The 17,997-nt window shown below is 39.7% G+C and overlaps 1 protein-coding gene across 1 annotated transcript in view; it reads right to left on the bottom strand.

Moving 5' to 3' along the window:
* Nucleotides 1-17,781, bottom strand: part of KPNA4 (karyopherin subunit alpha 4) — a 55,706-nt gene extending 37,925 nt beyond the window's left edge. The window contains exon 1 of the mRNA XM_032630592.1: nucleotides 17,384-17,781. Within this exon, the coding sequence (XP_032486483.1) occupies nucleotides 17,384-17,452 (69 nt within the window). The 5' untranslated portion in view covers nucleotides 17,453-17,781. The remainder of the gene's footprint in view (nucleotides 1-17,383) is intronic.
* Nucleotides 17,782-17,997: the final 216 nt, after the last annotated feature.

The raw sequence follows: 17,997 nt of genomic DNA on the forward strand, positions 1-17,997 counted from the left end.
ATAGGAATCTGTGCAAAGCTGGAATCAAGTGAAAAAAAATTACTTTTCAAGGAAGAATACATAATTAACTATGTCAAATGGTACTGACAGGTCAAATAAGATGAGGACTGAGAACCATCAGATTACTGTATATTTACTTTATAATTTAATATGGCTTCTCATCACAGAAACAATACCCCCACCCCAAATCTACTATGAATTCTGGTCTGTTTCTGTTACCGTTTATTCCCATCCCTGGACACTTAATAAGCTGAAAAATACTACCCAAGACTCAAAGCTTCTAACCCACATGTTATTTACTGTGCTACAGTACTGTACCTGAATAAGTTACAGAACCAAAGGTGAGCTCTGTTATCTACACAACACAGATTTCTCAAAATGAAAACAAACCCCACTCTCTAGCCCTTCCTTGTTCCCTTAAGCCACTCTGCAAGCAGTCTTATTTCTGAATAGGTCGTATATTTCAGGACAAGACTAAATTTGTGTAAATAATGGTTCCCCCTCCATCAATGCAGTCAATGAAGTAGACTACATTTTAACATATATATTCCCAAATTAACCACTTCTATAAGTATGAAATTATTTTTTGAAATGTCAAATATACAAAAAAGTAGAGAAAATCATAAGATACTCATGTATCAATAAATATCACTATTTTGTCCCATTTGCTTTATTTTTTAAAGAAATAAGAATTTCTAAGTATTACAGATACTGCTGAAACCTCATTCCAACCTCAACCCTCTCCACTCCCTCTCCCCCTTTTGCCTTCCCAGAAGCAACCATTTTTCTGAATTCTCATGAGTGTTTTGACTGTATATCAACACATCTATAATAGTTTTAATACATTTAACATTTAATATGAATAATATCATGCCATACACACCTTTTTGAAAAGTAAACTTTAGAGCAGTTTTAAGCCCACAGAAAAACTGAACAGAAAGTACAGAGTTCCCATGTATTCCTCGCCCCTCCTCCACTATCAACATTCTGTACTAGTGTGGTACCTTTGTTACAAATGACGAACCTATGACACATCACTATCACCCAAAGTCCATAGTTTACATTAGGGTATATTCTACAGGTTTTGACAAATGTAAAATAACATGTATCTACCATTATTATAGTATCATACAGATTAGTTTCACTGCCCTAAAAATCCTCTGTACTCTGCCTACAGTCTCTGGAAACCACTGATCTTTCACTGTCTCTACACTTCTTTTGCCTTTTCCAGAATGTCATATAGTTGGAATCATACAGGAGGTGGCCTTTTTAGATTGGCATCTTTCATTTAGTAGTATATATTTAAGCTTCTTCCATGTCTTTTAATAGTTTGATAGAACATTTTTTCTTAGTGCTGAATAATATTCCATTGTCTCAATGTATCATAGTTTACTTACCTTCATTTGCATAAAAACCAAAGAGTGTGATTAATGAATTGTATGGTAAGAGTAAGAAACCTTGCCAAACTGCCTTTCAACGTGGCTGTACCAATTTGTATTCCCACCAGCAATGAATGAGGCTTCCCCTTGCTCCACATCCTCACTAACATTGGTTGTCAAGTGTTTTTTCTTTTCTTTTTTTAAACTGTGGTAAAATACACGACATGAAACATACTATCATAACCATTTCTAACTAAAAAATTTTTATTAAAAAATGTAAAATTTGCCATCGTAATAATTCTTAAGTGAAGAGTTCAATACATTTGCATTTTTGTGCACCCCATGTCCAAAACTCTTTTCATCTCAATATACTGAAACCCTATAACCTATTAAACATCAACTCCCTATTTCCCCTTCCCCCAGGGCAACCACTACGCTACTTTCTGTTTCTATGAATTTTGCTATTCTAGGTACCTAATATAAGTGGAATTGTACAATTTTTGCTTTTTGTGACTTAGCATAATGGCTTCAAGTTTCACCCACATTGTAATGTGCCAGAATTTCCTTTCTTCTTAAGTCAGAATATTCCATTGCATGCATATACCACATTTTATTTGTCCATTCACCCACTGAAGGACACTTGGCTTGCTTCCACCTTTTGACTACTGCAGATAATGCTGCTATGACTATTAAGGGTACAAATACCTCTTTCAGGTCCTTTTCAATTCTTTTGGGCATATTCCGAACCCGGGAGTGGAGTTGCTGGGTCATATGGTAATTCTATTTTTAATTTTTTGAGGAATCACCATACCATTTTCCATAGTGGCTGAAAAATTTTGCATTCTCACCAACAGTGTACCATGGTACCAATTTCTCCACATCTTCATCAACGCTTGTTATTTTCTGGGGTTGTTTTTTTTTTTATTTTGGATTTTGTTTTTTCAGTAGTCATTCTAATGGGTATGAGGTGGTATCCCATTATGGCTCTGATCTGCATTTCCTCAATAACTAGTAATGTTGAACACCTTTTCATATGCTTGTTGGCCACTTGTATAACTTCTTTGGAGATATGTTTATTCAAATCCTTTGCCCATTTTAAAATAGAGGTTTATTTTTTTGTTACTGAGTTGTAGGAGTTCTTTATATATTCTGGATGTTAACCACATATTAGATGTGCAAGTATTTTCTCCCATTCCGCCAGTTGCCTTTTCACAATGTTGACTGGGTCCTTTTATGTACAGAAATCTTAACGTTTGATGTAGTCCAATTTACCTATTTTCTCTTTTGTCACCTATGTATGCTTTTGGTGTCCTATCCAAGAAATCACTGCTAGTTTCATGTCATGAAGCCTTTGTCCTACGTTTTCTTCTTGTTTTATTGTTTTGTCTTATATTTAGGCTCTTGATACATTTTGAGTTAATTTTTATATATGGTATTAGGTTAGGGTCCAACTTCATTCTTTTGCTTGTGGATAGCAAATATTCCCAGCACCATTTGTTGAAAAGACTGTCCTTTTACCACTGAATGGTCTTGGCACTCTCACCAAAAATAATTTGCCCATACATGCTAGGCTTTATTTCTGGGCTCCCCATTCTATTCCATTGGTCTATATGTCTGACTTTATGCAAGTATCACAGTTGTCATTACTGTAGCTTTGTACTAAGTTTTAAAATCAGGAAGTATGAGACCTCCAACTTTATCTTCTTTTTCAAGATTACTTTTGACTATTTGGGGCCCATTGAGATTCCACATGAATTTTAAGATGGATTTTTCTATTTCTACAAATAATACCACTGAGATTTTGATAAATCCGTAGATTTGCATTAAATCTGTAGATCACTTTGGGTAGTACAGACATTTAACAATAATAAGCCTTTCTATCCATGAACACAGTATGTCTTTCCATTTATTTGTGTCCCCTTTAATTTCTTTCAGCAATATTTTACAGTTTTCAGTGTAAAAGTTTTTCTTCTCATTGGTTAGTTTTATTCTTAAGTATTATATTCCTTTTGATGTTACTGTAAATGGGTATGCCTCTCCATTTCCTTTTCAGGTTGTTCCTTGTTAGTGTTGGTTAATTTTATATCCCACAAGACTGCGTCCCAATGGTTCTCACCCAGGGTGATTTTGCCACTCAGGGGACATTTGGTAATTTCTGGAGACAATTTTGGTTTTTACAACTTGGGGGGAAGGGGACAGACATGCTACTGGAATCAAATGGGCAGAGGCAAGGGATGCTACTAAACATCCTACAACACACAGGGAAGTTTCCCACAACAAAGAATTATCTGGCCCAAGATGTCAACAGTGCCAAACTTAAGAAACTTTGCTATATTCTACTATGAGTTATTCTCATTAGAACCCAAATTAAGTCCAAATATATTTCAAAATATACACAAGAAAAAGGAAACATTCCAAAAGATTAACAGCAATAAGATTATGGAGGATTATTTTATTTTTCCATTTTTCTAAAAAATTTCTACAATTACCATGCCATTACCATTTCAAGAGAAAAAAATTAACTTGGGACTTTCCTGGTGGTCCAGTGGGTAAGACTCTGAGCTCCCAATACAGGGGGGCCAGGTTTGATCTCTGGTCCGGGAACTAGATTCTACATGCATGCCACAACTAAGAAGCCTGCATGCCGCAACTAAGAAGCCCACATGCTGCAACGAAGATCCCACGTGCCGCAACGAAGATCCCACGTGCCGAAACAAAGACCCAGCGCAGCCAAAATAAATAAATATTTTTAAAAAGAGAGAAAAATGAGCTTGATTTGAAAAATCTGATTTAGTCACTAATTCTAATCAGAGTACATGACTCTCTTTTTTTTTTTTCTTTTTTAAAGTTGCATTTGATTTCCACAAGTATTTACTTAAGTGCCACTTATCCGCCAGGCTCTGCGACAAGAATTAAGAATAGAGTGGTATACAAAAGAGACAAGGTTCATACTCTCAGGGAGCTTATAGTCTGATGGAAGAATTTAACATTGAGTAAATACACTAACAAATTATGATACATATTCTCAAGGAAAACAACAAGGGGATTTAACTTTCAACTAGCCTCTTCAGGGATGGCCTCTAAGTAAATGATATTGAAGATTCAAAAGATGAGAAATAAGCAGGCAGGCGAAGGAAAGGGGATGAAGATAAAGGGAGTGGGAAGGGCATTCTGACAGAGCAGCATGTGTGAAAGGCCTGGAGAGAGCTATTAATGTGTTAGAGTTAGAGGAATTAAAAGAAGATGAGTGAGAGCATAGTAAAAGGAGATAAGTAAGAGAGGTAGGAGAAGGAGACAGGGACAAGATTTGGCAAGGCCTTAAAGGTCTCAGTAAGGAGTTTGAAAGCTAAATGTGGTGGGATGCAACTGAAGCAGAGGAGGAGCGTTGATATGATTTACTTATTTTTTAAAAGAACCACGCTGGTTATTTTATGAATTAGAGCAGAGCAATAGCAGAAATAAGGCAACCACTGTAGAGATGAGGTAATAATGATTTGCCCCAGATTTTAACAGTGAGTACAAAGCGAACAGAAAAGTAAGAATGGAGTGACGCTGACTAAATAACATCATACTTACAACCTTATTATAGAGAAACTTCTCTTTCCAGGGATGCTGTTGCAAAGCCAGCAAAGGATGTTACTTATGTGACACCCCCCTTCCCCACACCACAGCTGACTGGTGGAGGAGGTCAAGGGGAAAAGCCAATCCATAAACAGGCCAGCAGTAAAAACAATCTGCCTCAATTTGGGCAGAGCTTATCAGCATAAGCAGATTCTCTCAGTAATTCAACACGAAAATTATATAAAGACTAAGAGAGTCAGTACCCAGGAAAAATAAAATTTAGTAGCTGAATTAGTGGCTGGCAGAGTAGTAGAGCAAAGATCCATGAATTCCTACCAAGATACTCCTACCTGAAATATCTGGGATAATGTGAGAACTGGTTCCTTAATGTTCCTAACACCCCACCCTTATTTGACATAGTCTGAATAAGGGTGTTCCTTGCATTCTCTCTCTCTCTCTCTCTTTTTTTTTTTTTTGGCCACATAGCGCGGCTTGTGGGATCTTAATTCCCCGACCAGGGACTGAACCCAGGCCTCTCTGCAGTGAAAGCACCAAGTCCTAACCACTAGACCGCCAAGGAAGTCCCTATTCCTTGCATTTTTAAAAGCTTAATCAAAGAAAGTATCCACTAAAGTGGGATTTTAATTTTACAGAAATTGAGGCTAAAAAAATTATTATAAAGATTTCCTGATGGCATATAGCTCATGAGATGCAATCCTAGGTCTTCTCATTCTAATAATCAACCTTTTCCACAAATCTTAAGGGAAGAGTTATTGGATGCCAAACATTTAGGATATCCTTTCCTTTCAAATTTAAGGTATGTTATTTATTAGAAATTTGAGTTTAGGAAAGAAAGATAAAGGATCTACTACAACACTAGCTCACAGTGGTTAAATATCACCACAGGGTCAGTTTACAGCAGGGATCTGAGAAATCCTGACCTTCTAGAATGTAAAACGATGAGAATGGGAATTTAGCCTGGGTTATTCATTGCTCTAGCCTCACTGCTTACAACAGAACCTCAGACAGAGAAACTGAGTAATTACTCACTGAACAAATGAATTCAATACAGGGAAGGATAGATGAAAAGTGAGTGAAAAAGAGCTGCCAAGAGTTCACCTGTGACCCTTAGGTAGTAGAAAGTTGCCACAAGCCCTACTTATTTCTCTTAATTAAGCTACAACTTTAGTGAGATATAATTCACATACTATACAATTCACTCATTTAAAGTGTAAAATTCTGTCATTTTTAGTATATTCACAAAGTTGCACATCAATCACCACCATCCAATTCCAGATCATATTCTTCACCACAAAAAGCCCTATACCTATTAGCAGCCAGTCCCCATGTGCCCCTTGTCCCAAGGCCTTGGCAACCACTAATCAACTGTCTCTTTGGATTTGCCTATCCTGGACATTTCGTATAAATGTAATTACAGAATATGTGAACTTTTGTGACTGGCTTCTTAGCATTTTTTCAAGGTTCATCCATGTAGTAGCAGTACTTCATTCCTCTTTATGGTAGAATAATATTCCACTGTATGCATATCCAGGTTTTGTTTATCAATTCGTCAGTTGATGGGCATTTGGGTTGTTTCCATGTTTTGCCTATTTTAGATAATGCTACTATGAACATTCATGTACAAGTTTTTGTGCAGACACTTGTTTTCAATTCTTTTGGGTTTTATACCTAGGAGTGGAACTGCTGGGTCACATGTTAACCCTTTAACTTTTTAAGGAACTGCCAAACTGCATTCTAAAGTGGCTGCACCATTTTACATTCTCATCAGCCATATATGAGGGTTCCACTTTCTCCACATCCTCATCAACCCCTGTTATTGTCTATCTTTTTGCTTACAGCTATGCTAGTAGGTGTGAAGTGGTACCTCATTATGGTTTTCAGCTTAATGACTAATGCTGTTGGATCATACATTTTATTTGTTTATTGGTCCTAAATAAGCTTTGTCATAATTTAAAGATAATACCATTTTAAAGCTGGAGAACAAAAGGGAATTGGGAAAACTTATTCAAGACATTAAGAGAAAAAAGTGTGAAAACTCTGATATAAGATGTTTGAGAAAACAGTTGATCAACAACTCAATTCTGTAGCTATACCTGTGAACACCTCTACATAAGAGTCAAAGGCAAAATAAGAAACCATTCTACATCTGTATTGGATGGTAGTGCTTTATAATTTTGTCTTCAATAGGTTTTTTCTTCCATTCTTCTTACTCTAACAGACAGACCCCTCACTCTTTTGAGAAACCTGTGTTTTAAGTGGAGGTACCAACACCCTCCCCCAACAAAGGCAACCCCCCCACACACACAGCTGGCCTATGGCACATGACTTTGTGCTGGCCAATCAGAGAACCACGTTCCTCTGCCCACAGTGATTAATTCAGGCGTAAGTATGCAATCAAATCTTGATCAGAGTCCTCCCCAGACTTTCATTAGAACTCTTATAATGTGAGCTATGTCTTTAAACTTACTGGGTTATGAGAGCCAGATTCCCCCACTTTGCTTTAACTAATTTTAGCTGGGTTTCTGTTCCCCAAAACAAAACTGTATAATATTAAAAAATCAGCTCTTTCAGCCTAAAGCTATCAGACCTAACTTTTAATATCAACATTATGGAAAAAGTTTATGGTATTTAAAGCCACTATTCTAAACAAAGACAGAAAATATTGGGTTTCATAATTACTAAAGAACCAAGAGTAATGTAACAATTATTCAAAAATCTTAAGACTTTATTTTGCTTTTTTCTTTTCTGGACCTGCAACACCTGAAAGTGGCTAAAGAGGAACAGGGGAATAGGCAGGATGGGTGGCAAAAAGGTTAGGATCATTTAATACAACCAGGTAGAGACTAGCTGTAGGGCCTTCAGAATACAACTACTGTAACTAAATTCACATAACACTTACTTTAAGGAACCATACATGCTGTAAAAACTGAAACAAGTATTACAAGTAGATACTGGGCAACTAAAGCTTTCATTTAAAGAACTAGAAACTGAGACAGAACATAATTTGCTTTCTAATATTAAAAATATGTCTATCACCAAATTATGAAACACCACATTATCTTAGGATTCTGACTTTTGTTTAAAGAAATTTCAGGTTTGCCAAAATACACCATTATTGAAAATGTAATTTACATTAAGTTCAATGTAAATTAAATTTAGGGTAAAAGTGATAGCTAATCAAATTTTGTCCTAACAGTGAATACACAGTAACAGAAAACAGTTTAGCATTGTAAATAATCAAGCTAATCTTGTAGTACCAGTAAATGTCTATAGCCTTAAACCATTTTTCATTACGTGTACCAAATAATGTGAATCAGAGCTATTTTCTGCTTAAATTTACAGTCTTACAGGACAACAGTTACAAAATCTTCATAAAGTATTTACTAACCTACTTACAACACAGGATTAGAGAAATGAAGTCAGAAACTAGTAATTTTGTGACAATTTGGTTAAGCATGCAGGAGGAAGTAGGCTTTCACTTGAGTGCTAATGAAGGGAAAAAGAAGCCTTCTCCAATTCATGTGATGTGATGTGAATTACGGTGCACAGTGGTACAAAAGGAACTGCAAACAAAATGTTAATCTGACAGGGAACACAGGGGGTTATTTGGATGTAATGTATGATGAAGCAAGTTGGTAGAAATAAAAACAGCCACCATTCACTCTACCTGCACTATATGCCATGCACTATTAAGCATTTAAGTAGTTTAAAGAGATTAAGTTAACTTCCATAACTATTAAACAGAGGAACTAGGGTTCAAATCCAGGTGTGACTCCATAGTCCATGTTATTTAACTGTGATACTGTAAAGTCCTTCAATAGTCTTTTATTAATTAAAAGTGACAATCACCTATAACAGAAGCAACAATAATAACACAGACAGTGATTCTCAAAGTGTGGTCAGTGGGCCCCTGTGGGGACACTGAGACCTTTTCAGAGGGTCCACAAGGTCAAAACTATTTTCTTAAATTACTACTACTAATTTTTTTTTATTATGTTAACATTTGCACTGTACTGCACTGCAATGGGTAAAGCCGCTGGTGCTTTACCATGAATTAAGGCAATGTCACCAAGCTGTAATAATAGTCATTGTGTTTCAGTTAAAAAGAAAAAAGACTGTTCACTGAAGAATGTCCTTGATGAGGGGCTTCCCTGGTGGTGTAGTGGTTAAGAATCCTCCTGCCAATGCAGGGGACACGGGTTCAAGCCCTGGTCCGGGAAGATCCCACATCCTGCGAAGCAACTAAGCCCGTGCACCACAACTATTGAGCCTGTGCTCTAGAGCCCGCGTGCCACAACTACTGATGCTCGTGCACCTAGAGCCTGTGCTCCACAACAAGAGAAGTCACTGCAATGAGAATCCCGTGCACCGCAACGAAAAGTAGCTGCCGCTCACCACAACTAGAGAAAGCCCGTGCACAGCAACAAAGACCCAACGCAGCCAAAAATAAATAAATAAAATAAATTTTTTAAAAAGAGAAAAAAATGTTAAAAAAAAAAAAGAATAATGTCCTTGATGAAACAGTAAAAAAATTACTTTTATTAAAAACAGGCCTTTTGGGCTTCCCTGGTGGCGCAGTGGTTGAGAGTCCACCTGCCGATGCAGGGGACACGAGTTCGTGCCCCGGGTCTGGGAAGATCCCACGTGCCGCGGAGTGGCTGGGCCCGTGAGCCATGGCCGCTGAGCCTGTGCTCAGCCTGTGGAGCCTGTGCTCCACAACGGGAGAGGCCACAGCAGTGAGAGGCCCGCGTACCACACACACACACAAAAAAACGGCCTTTTCTTTCTAACATTTTGTGATGAAATGGGGATTACACATAAACCACTTCTACAGCATACCCCCTTCTGCAGCAGGATGACTGTTTCAGGAAAAAGTATTTGTGGGACTGTTTAAGTTGCTAATTGAACTAGCCACTTTTTTCATGGAACATCACTTTTACTTGAAAGAACAACTGAGAGACAAATTATGGCTACTCAGAAAGTGTCTGGCAGATGTTTTCACAAAAACGAGCAAAGTGAACTTACGGCTTCAAGGAAAACAACTTAAAGTATTTCTTGCTAATGACAAAATTTGAGCTTTCAAGTGAAGATAAGAATTTTGGAAAACTTGTATCTACCACTGTGAGCTTGACAGATTACCAATATTTAAGATTTTTCTGATGAGCTACGTGGCAATGCTAATAATTGTGAATTTTCATTGTAAAATAAATGTGTCAGCATTCGGAAGATCTACACAACTCAGTGAACTAATATTTTCCAAATGACCAATACATGATGTTACAAAATCAGCCATGTCCAAGTGCAAGACAGACCAATGAATTTTAATGTAACAAAGTAAGAAAAGTTTACTAATATGGCTTCAGATTCCACAATGCAACTAACTTTTAAGAAAGTGTTATTTCTGTAGTTTTGGTATATATGGTATGATATAGTATATCAAAGAATAATTTCCTTAATTATCTGAAAAGGCTATTAAACGTTCCTCCCTTTTCCAACTGCCTACTGTGTGAAATTGGATGTTCCTCATATACTTCAACCAAAAGAACATACCAAAAGATTGAATTCAGAAATAGATATGAGGGGGCTTCCCTGGTGGCACAGTGGTTAAGAATCCGCCTGCCAATGCAGGGGACACAGGTTCGAGCCCTGGTCCGGGAAGATTCCACATGCTGCATAGCAACAAAGCCCGTGTGCCACAACTACTGAAGCCTGTGTGCCTGGAGCCTGTGCTCCGCAACAGGAGAAGCCACCGCAATGAGAAGCCCTCGCACTACAACGAAGAGTAGCCCCCGCTCACAGGAACTAGAGAAAGCTTGCACACAGCAACAGAAGACCCAACGCCAAAAAATAAATAAATGAAATAAATCTAAAAAAAAAAAAAAAGAAAGAAACAGATATGAGAAGTCAGCTATCTTTACTTGAGCCAAACATTAAAGAGACTCAAAAAAATGTTAAGCATGGCCACTCTTCTCACCAAATCTTTTGGGTTTTGAAAAATAAGTTATCTTCGGTAAGAAATTTATGTTTATATAAAACAGCTTTGGGACCTTCCTGGTAACGCAGTGGTTAAGAATCACCTGCCAAGGCAGGGGACATGAGCTCGAGCCCTGATCCGGGAAGATCCCCTATGCCGTGCTACAATTAAGCCCATGCACCACAACTACTGAGTCTGCGGTCTAGAGCTCGCGAGCGACAACTACTGAGCCCGTGGGCCACAACTACTGAAGCCTGTGTGCCTAGAGCCCATGCTCCGCAACGAGAAGCCACCGCAACGAGAAGCCACCGCACCACAACAAAGAGTAGCCCCTACTCGCCACGCGCGCACAGCAACTAAGACCCAAAGCAGCCAAAAATAAATAAATAAATAAATATTTTTTTTTAATAACAGCTTTATTAGTGTTATTTTTGAGTTAATATTTTTTAAAATTCTTACTTTTAGTTTCTAAAATGGTAAAAATTGATATTAATAGAAACTCCCAAATAAAGCTTTTTAAAAAAAAAAATTTTTAATACATTTATTTATTTATTTTTGGCTGCATTGCGTCTTCGTTGCTGCACGTGGGCTTTCTCTAGTTGCAGCCAGCAGGGGCTACCCTTCGTTGTGGTGCATGGGCTTCTCACTGCGGTGGCTTCTCTTGTTGCGGAGCACGGGCTCTAGGCACGCAGGCTTCATTAGTTGTGGCACGCAGGCTCAGTAGTTGTGGCTCGCAGGCTCTAGAGCACAGGCTCAGTAGCTGTGGTGCACGGGTTTCGTTGCTCCGCGGCATGTGGGATCTTCCCGGACCATGGCTCGAACCCGTGTCCCCTGCATTGGCAGGCGGACTCTTAACCACTGTGCCACCCGGGAAGTCCCCCAAGTAAAGCTTTTTGAGGGTCCTTATTTTTAACCGTATAAATGGGTCTTGAGCCCCAAAGCTCTGAAAATTTCTGAACTAAGACCGTAACAAGCACATATATATTATCCTTATTTAGTAGGTGCCAATATAAAGATTGTGTTCATTTTATCTGTGGAAGAAAGGAGTCTCCCTCATCCCTGTCTTATTAAACCTAAATGGAAAGCACAGTAAGTAAACAGATTGTGTTCTCTAGTTTAAAGTCCACAAATAAAACACAATTTCCAAAAAGATCTCTGGTTTAAAAAAAAAAAAAAGGAAACAACACTTACTGAATGCCTATTATACCCCATGTACTATGCTAGGTGCTTTCACATACAGCCTTTTAATCAACTTTGAGATCTGTATTAAGGCTGAGAGAAGTTAAAGGGAGGTAATATAGTACAGTACAAATAGTATTGACTTCACTTTGACATTCCTGAGTTAAGACCATTCCCTTGAATGTTATGCTATTATGTCACTTAACTCTAGAATTTTTTTCTTTACATAATAATACTTCCTACTTACATGACTGAGAGAAATGAGAATACAATTAAAAGCAAATACAGTAGATGCTCAAGAAGTTAGTTCCCTTTAATCAGACTTCTGCTCTGTTCCAAAACTAAACCAGTGAGTACCACAATCATTGTTCAAGGTTAGATTTGACAAGCTCTTATTTCACCATTATAGGCCTCAAGTAGATGAATGCTGCTCCAGTAAACATTTAAAAATATCTTAAGGACCCACAACCACTATCAGATATAAGAGATCAATGTTTAAAAATTACCTACACATTGGGGCTTCCCTGGTGGCGCACTGGTTGAGAGTCTCCCTGCCGATGCAGGGGACACGGGTTCGTGCCCCGGTCCGGGAAGATCCCACATGCCACGAAGCGGCTGGGCCCATGAGCCATGGCCGCTGAGCCTGCGCGTCCAGAGCCTGTGCTCCGCAACGGGAGAGGCCACAACAGTGAGAGGCCCGCGTACCGCAAAAAAAAAAAAAAAAAAATTACCTACACATTTTTCCTAAAGTTGTTTCATTCTTTTAAAGCTAAATCACTCCTACAACTCTTCCCAATCTTGTTACATGCACATGTGACATACTAGTCTCTATGAAAAATGACATCTTGGTATCTCTAAGAAAATTATCAATGAAGCAATTCTGAAATGGGTTGCCTCATAAACTAGGAAAGCTGAAAGGAAGCACAAAAACAATTATTGAATTCCCAACTATATTTCTATCAGATATTTCATATTGTCACATGCTTGGACTATTATATGAAAAATTAGACAGTGGTTATTTTAAGTATATTAAATATGTTCCAAGATTTGTGATGAGAGAGGTCAGTCTCTAAAAGTTAACAAGACTTAATAGCTTAACAATGCCTTTCATTCTGTACAGTTTAACAAATCACCAAGGCCATTTCTAAACAATAATACAGCTGATCAATTTATTAAACTCTTGCCAACCAAGCAACTATTTTTTCCTGAAGTTCTTATTTGATGCTCTGTGGACAATGACAAGTTTCCAATTATGTAGCATTTTAGTATTCTTTTATTTTTTAGGGTATTTTTCTTAAAGTAGTGTTTTTATAAGATCTAATTATTTTTCTAACATAACTTATGCTCTATTCAATCCTGGATAACCTCAGAACTCCTATAAAAATTATGCAGGTTTATTATTAATATGAGAGAATTCCCCCTCTACTTTTAAAACATAAGCTAGATGAGATTAATTTGCTTTATTCTGACACATTTTTTTAATTTGAAATTTGGTCACTACCCATTTCCTGTGTTGCACTGTGCATACCCAGCTATGGTTACTATCTCAAACTAATAATGATGATCCTCTACCACACTACACAAAAGGAACCACACCCTGAATGTCATCTGACAGTTCCTACAAGTTATTTTAAATGGATACTGACATATAACTTCTTTAATGCTTTTATCTTTCAAGAAGTTAGCACGACCATATTTTGGAGGAGCCAGAATGTAACACAGGAATAACTATCAAACTGAAGGCTATGGAATCAGTTTCAATTCCAACACTTAGAAATTCTGACTTTACAAGGGTCACTAATTCCCTGTGCCCAAACTGCCCTTCAATGAGCAATTACATCTCTCTACATTAAAAATGTTCCCATTAATTTTAAGTTCAACATAACTTATATATGCACAAAGAGAAAAAACAAAAAGCCACCTGCAAATAAGGGAGTTAGAGAATCAGTTCCACTGAATCCTATTAAATCTCCTTCCTCCCCCTAAGAAAAGCTGAAGGTGATAAATGCCTAGAAAATTGCCAGGCATCTTCCTAACATTAACCTATTAATCTTCACAACACTCATGAACCAGATGTCAAGGACCTCTAGTTTTACAGATAAAAGAACCCTAAGACTAACTGATTCTCCCAAAGTCATATGCAGCTATTAAGAACCTGAAATGTAGCTAGCCCAAATTGAGATACACTGTAAGTGTGAAAGACAGACCAGATTTTGAAGACTAGTATGAAAAGAAGAACATGAAACATCTCATTAAATTTTTTTACACTGATTACATGTTGAAATGGTATTTTGGATATACCAGATTAAATAAAATTTCACTGGACAGCACTGGTCCATACTTCTTTTCAAAGACCTTCCAATGAAACATGTCACTGTAAGATCAACCAAAAAGCAGTATTTTCTTAGAATTTGTTGTAGCACAATACAGAAACCATATTTTGAGGGAGGAGGAAATGGGCATAATTAGTATTTTGAGGGACACAGGCATATATGTATGAATAGATACACAAAATAGGCCTTCTAGTGTTCTCTAAGGATAATAAAAGATGGTTCTAAAAAATAAAATAAAATAAAATAAAAGATGGTTCTATCTCATTGCAGGCATATGTGACAGAATAAATCACAAGTGAGGAGAGAGTATGACTTTCCCTTAAAGTCATATTCCATTTCCTTATGTGGAAATGTGAAAATATTCACATTCCTAATGCACACACAGGGTTATCAAAGTCACAAGGATGCCCATAAGGCACAATGAACTTCTCAAAAAAATTTTACCTAATGTGTATTTATAATTATTTTTTAAAGTCACATATCATAATATTGTTCTAATATAGAATCAACACGATCTTATTTTGACTAAAATAATAAGAGATACACAGTAAGGGGAAACATCAATTCAAAAAATAAGGATCACCTGAAAATAGTTTGGCAACTCCACATAAAGTTACCATGTGTTTTGTGACGACCTAGAGGGGTGGGATAGGGAGGGTGGGAGGGAGATGCAAGAGGGAGGGGATATGGGGATATATGTATAAATATAGCTGATTCACTTTGTTATACAGCAGAAACCAACACAACATTGTAAAGCAATTATACTCCAATAAAGATGTTTAATAAATAAATAAAGTTACCATATGACCCACTAATTCCACACCTAGGTGTATAAGCAAATAGAAATGAAAACACAGGTCTACACAAAAATGTGTAGATGAATGTTCAGAGCAGCATTATGCGTAATAGTTAAAAAGTGGAAACAATGCAAAAGTCTATCAAGTGATGAATGAATAAACAAAATGTAGTGTATCCACACACTGGAATATTCAGCTATAAAAAGGAATGAAACACTAATACTTTCTAGTTACAGAGTGTATGAACCTTGAAAACATTATGCTACCTAAAAGAAGCAAGTCACAAAAGATCCCATATTGTATAACTCCATTTATATGAACTATCCAGAATAGGCATATCTAAAAAGACAAAGAGTGACTGCTAGTGAGTTTGGGTTTCTTTTGGGGGTGATGAAAATGTCCTAAGACTGACTGTGCTGATGGCTGCACAACTATGTGAAAACACCAAAAGCCACTTCAAATGGGTGAACTGTATGGTATCTGAATTACATCTCAGCGAAGATGTTAAAAAAAAAAAAAAAAGCGCAGCCAGAAATGTAGAGGGAAAAAGGATCAGAAGGATTGTCAAGCATTTAACTGCTATTTCTCTGGATGTTTGTAACTTTGTGGTATTTATGTTTTTAGCTTTTGTAATTTGTGATTTTTTCCCTCATTTTAAATATTAATACTGGTCAAAAAAATGTTTAATCACATCATTACACAACTAGGTAAACTTAATAAAAGTCGTAAGTTCTACATTTAAATGGCAATTTCTATAGCATATGAATTATCTCAATAAAGATGCTGAAATTTCACTTCAACTAGGAGATAGTCCCTCAAACTAGGAAACCCACTAAGACAGCACTAACTGCCTTGGAAAGTAAATGGCTTTGTGGAAAGTCCAAAAGACAGTTACTATCTCAGGCAAGCAAATGCTCAAAGTTCAGAAACAAATGATGGGAATTTGAAGATATCAGTATAAAAAAGTACAAAGAAACAACATAAAAAATACTACTTGACCACTTTCTCTTAAAAGCTAACCTCCTGATTCAGATGCAGAATGGAAAACAGAAACAAACAAAAACCCCTATTTACCTAGACGCCTAAACCTGAAGGGAAGAAGTCTTCTATTAAAAATCTGTGATGTGGGTGTGTGCTTAACCCACACACCTTATGTAGCCTAAGAACCTCAGGGGCAGCTGTTACTTAAGATAATGAAGGTTGCTTTTCACCCTTTTCAAATAATAAAACGTGATGGTGCCACTCCACGGCCCACCCCATCCCCCGCTACCACCACCACCGGCAGGTGGAGGGAAAGGATACTGCAGACTAGAGGATGACAGCTTTGTATAACCCTTTGGACTCTATATGCAAGAACGCAGCTGGTGGTCTCTCAGAAGGGGGTAAAGAGATTTGTGAACAAGCTGAAATAAGGGGTATCCTTTGCCTGGAAGAGGACACACCGTGAGCCACATCTTGAATCAGCTATACCCATAGTAAAACACAGGCCGCTGGAAGGCACTGTTAGCATCACCAGGATGGCCTCTCACGCCGGGGGTGTTTTTTTTTCAACGGAGAAGTTGACTCCTGTAGTTTGGAATACTGGGGGGAGGCAAGGGTAAAGCGGGAGTCGGGAAGACCAAAGAAAATGCCTTTAAGTGGAGACGACTCAGGCCTCACTGAGGAAGTTCCGAGACTCACTCGGTCGCCACACGCTAGTCCCCCCCTCCACCTCCCACCGCACTCCTGCCCGCGGCGCCCGACGTCGGTGCGGGAGCGAGAGCCGGAATCTCCGCAGCTACCGGGATGGGGGCCGCAGCCCGGCCCTGGCAGCGCGGCACACACACGCCTCCTCCGCACTCGCCGCGCCCGGCCTCCCCGCCGCGCGGCCCAGCCCCTCGCACCCGAGCCGGGCCGGCTCCTCGGGGCAGGCCTAGGCCGCGCCGGCGGTACCCCGGCACCTCGCTCCCCGGCGGAGGCGGACCAGGCCCGACACAAACTTCCCGGCGCGTTAGCACAGGCGTCACGGACGGGCCGGCCCCCAGCGCCATTCCCCCGCGGCCCGGCGGCGGCTCCCGCCCCTACTCCCCACACTCCGAGTCCCGGCGTAGATCGACCCGAGGCCCACGGCCCCCACCCCTCCGGCGCCCCCGAGTTTACCTCCAAGTCGCGGCCTTTGTTCTTGAAATTCTTGAGCCGTTGGTTGTCCAGTTTCTCGTTGTCCGCCATGGCCGGGCCGGTGACTCCTTCCCCCGCCCGGGCCCCGCGGGATCCGCCCCAACCACCACGCCGCACCGACACTCCCAGGAACCGGGCCGCCGCCTGAGCTGCTATGCCCGCCGCGGCGTCGCTTCCTTCCTCCTCTCACCTGCCTCCGTCGCGGCCTTCTCCTCCTCTCCCCGCCCGTTTCCCCCCCCCCCCCGCCCTAACCCCAGCGCGACCGCAGCTCCCGCTAAGACAACTGCCGGGCCGAGCGGCGGCAACGGCGGCGGAATGTGCTGCCGGCTGCGAGGGGGAGGAAGCCTCGATCTGAGGGCCCCGGCGCCGCGGCCACGCCCATCGCCGCCAGCCCAGCTCGCCGATTGGCCAACCAGACTCCGGTGCGTTCAACCAATCAGAAAGAACGATGGAGAGCGGGGGCGGAAGAGCGAACGGAAAGGGAAAGCGGGCGACGCTGGGAGGAAGGGGCCGGGGCCGGAGCCGGGTCCCGGAGGCGAGGGGCGCGGTGGGGGCAGAGCCGGGAGCGACCACGTGCCCCCGGAGCAACGGAGAGG

Source organism: Phocoena sinus, chromosome 4, assembly GCF_008692025.1.
Source record: "Phocoena sinus isolate mPhoSin1 chromosome 4, mPhoSin1.pri, whole genome shotgun sequence".
Taxonomy (NCBI): domain Eukaryota; kingdom Metazoa; phylum Chordata; class Mammalia; order Artiodactyla; family Phocoenidae; genus Phocoena; species Phocoena sinus.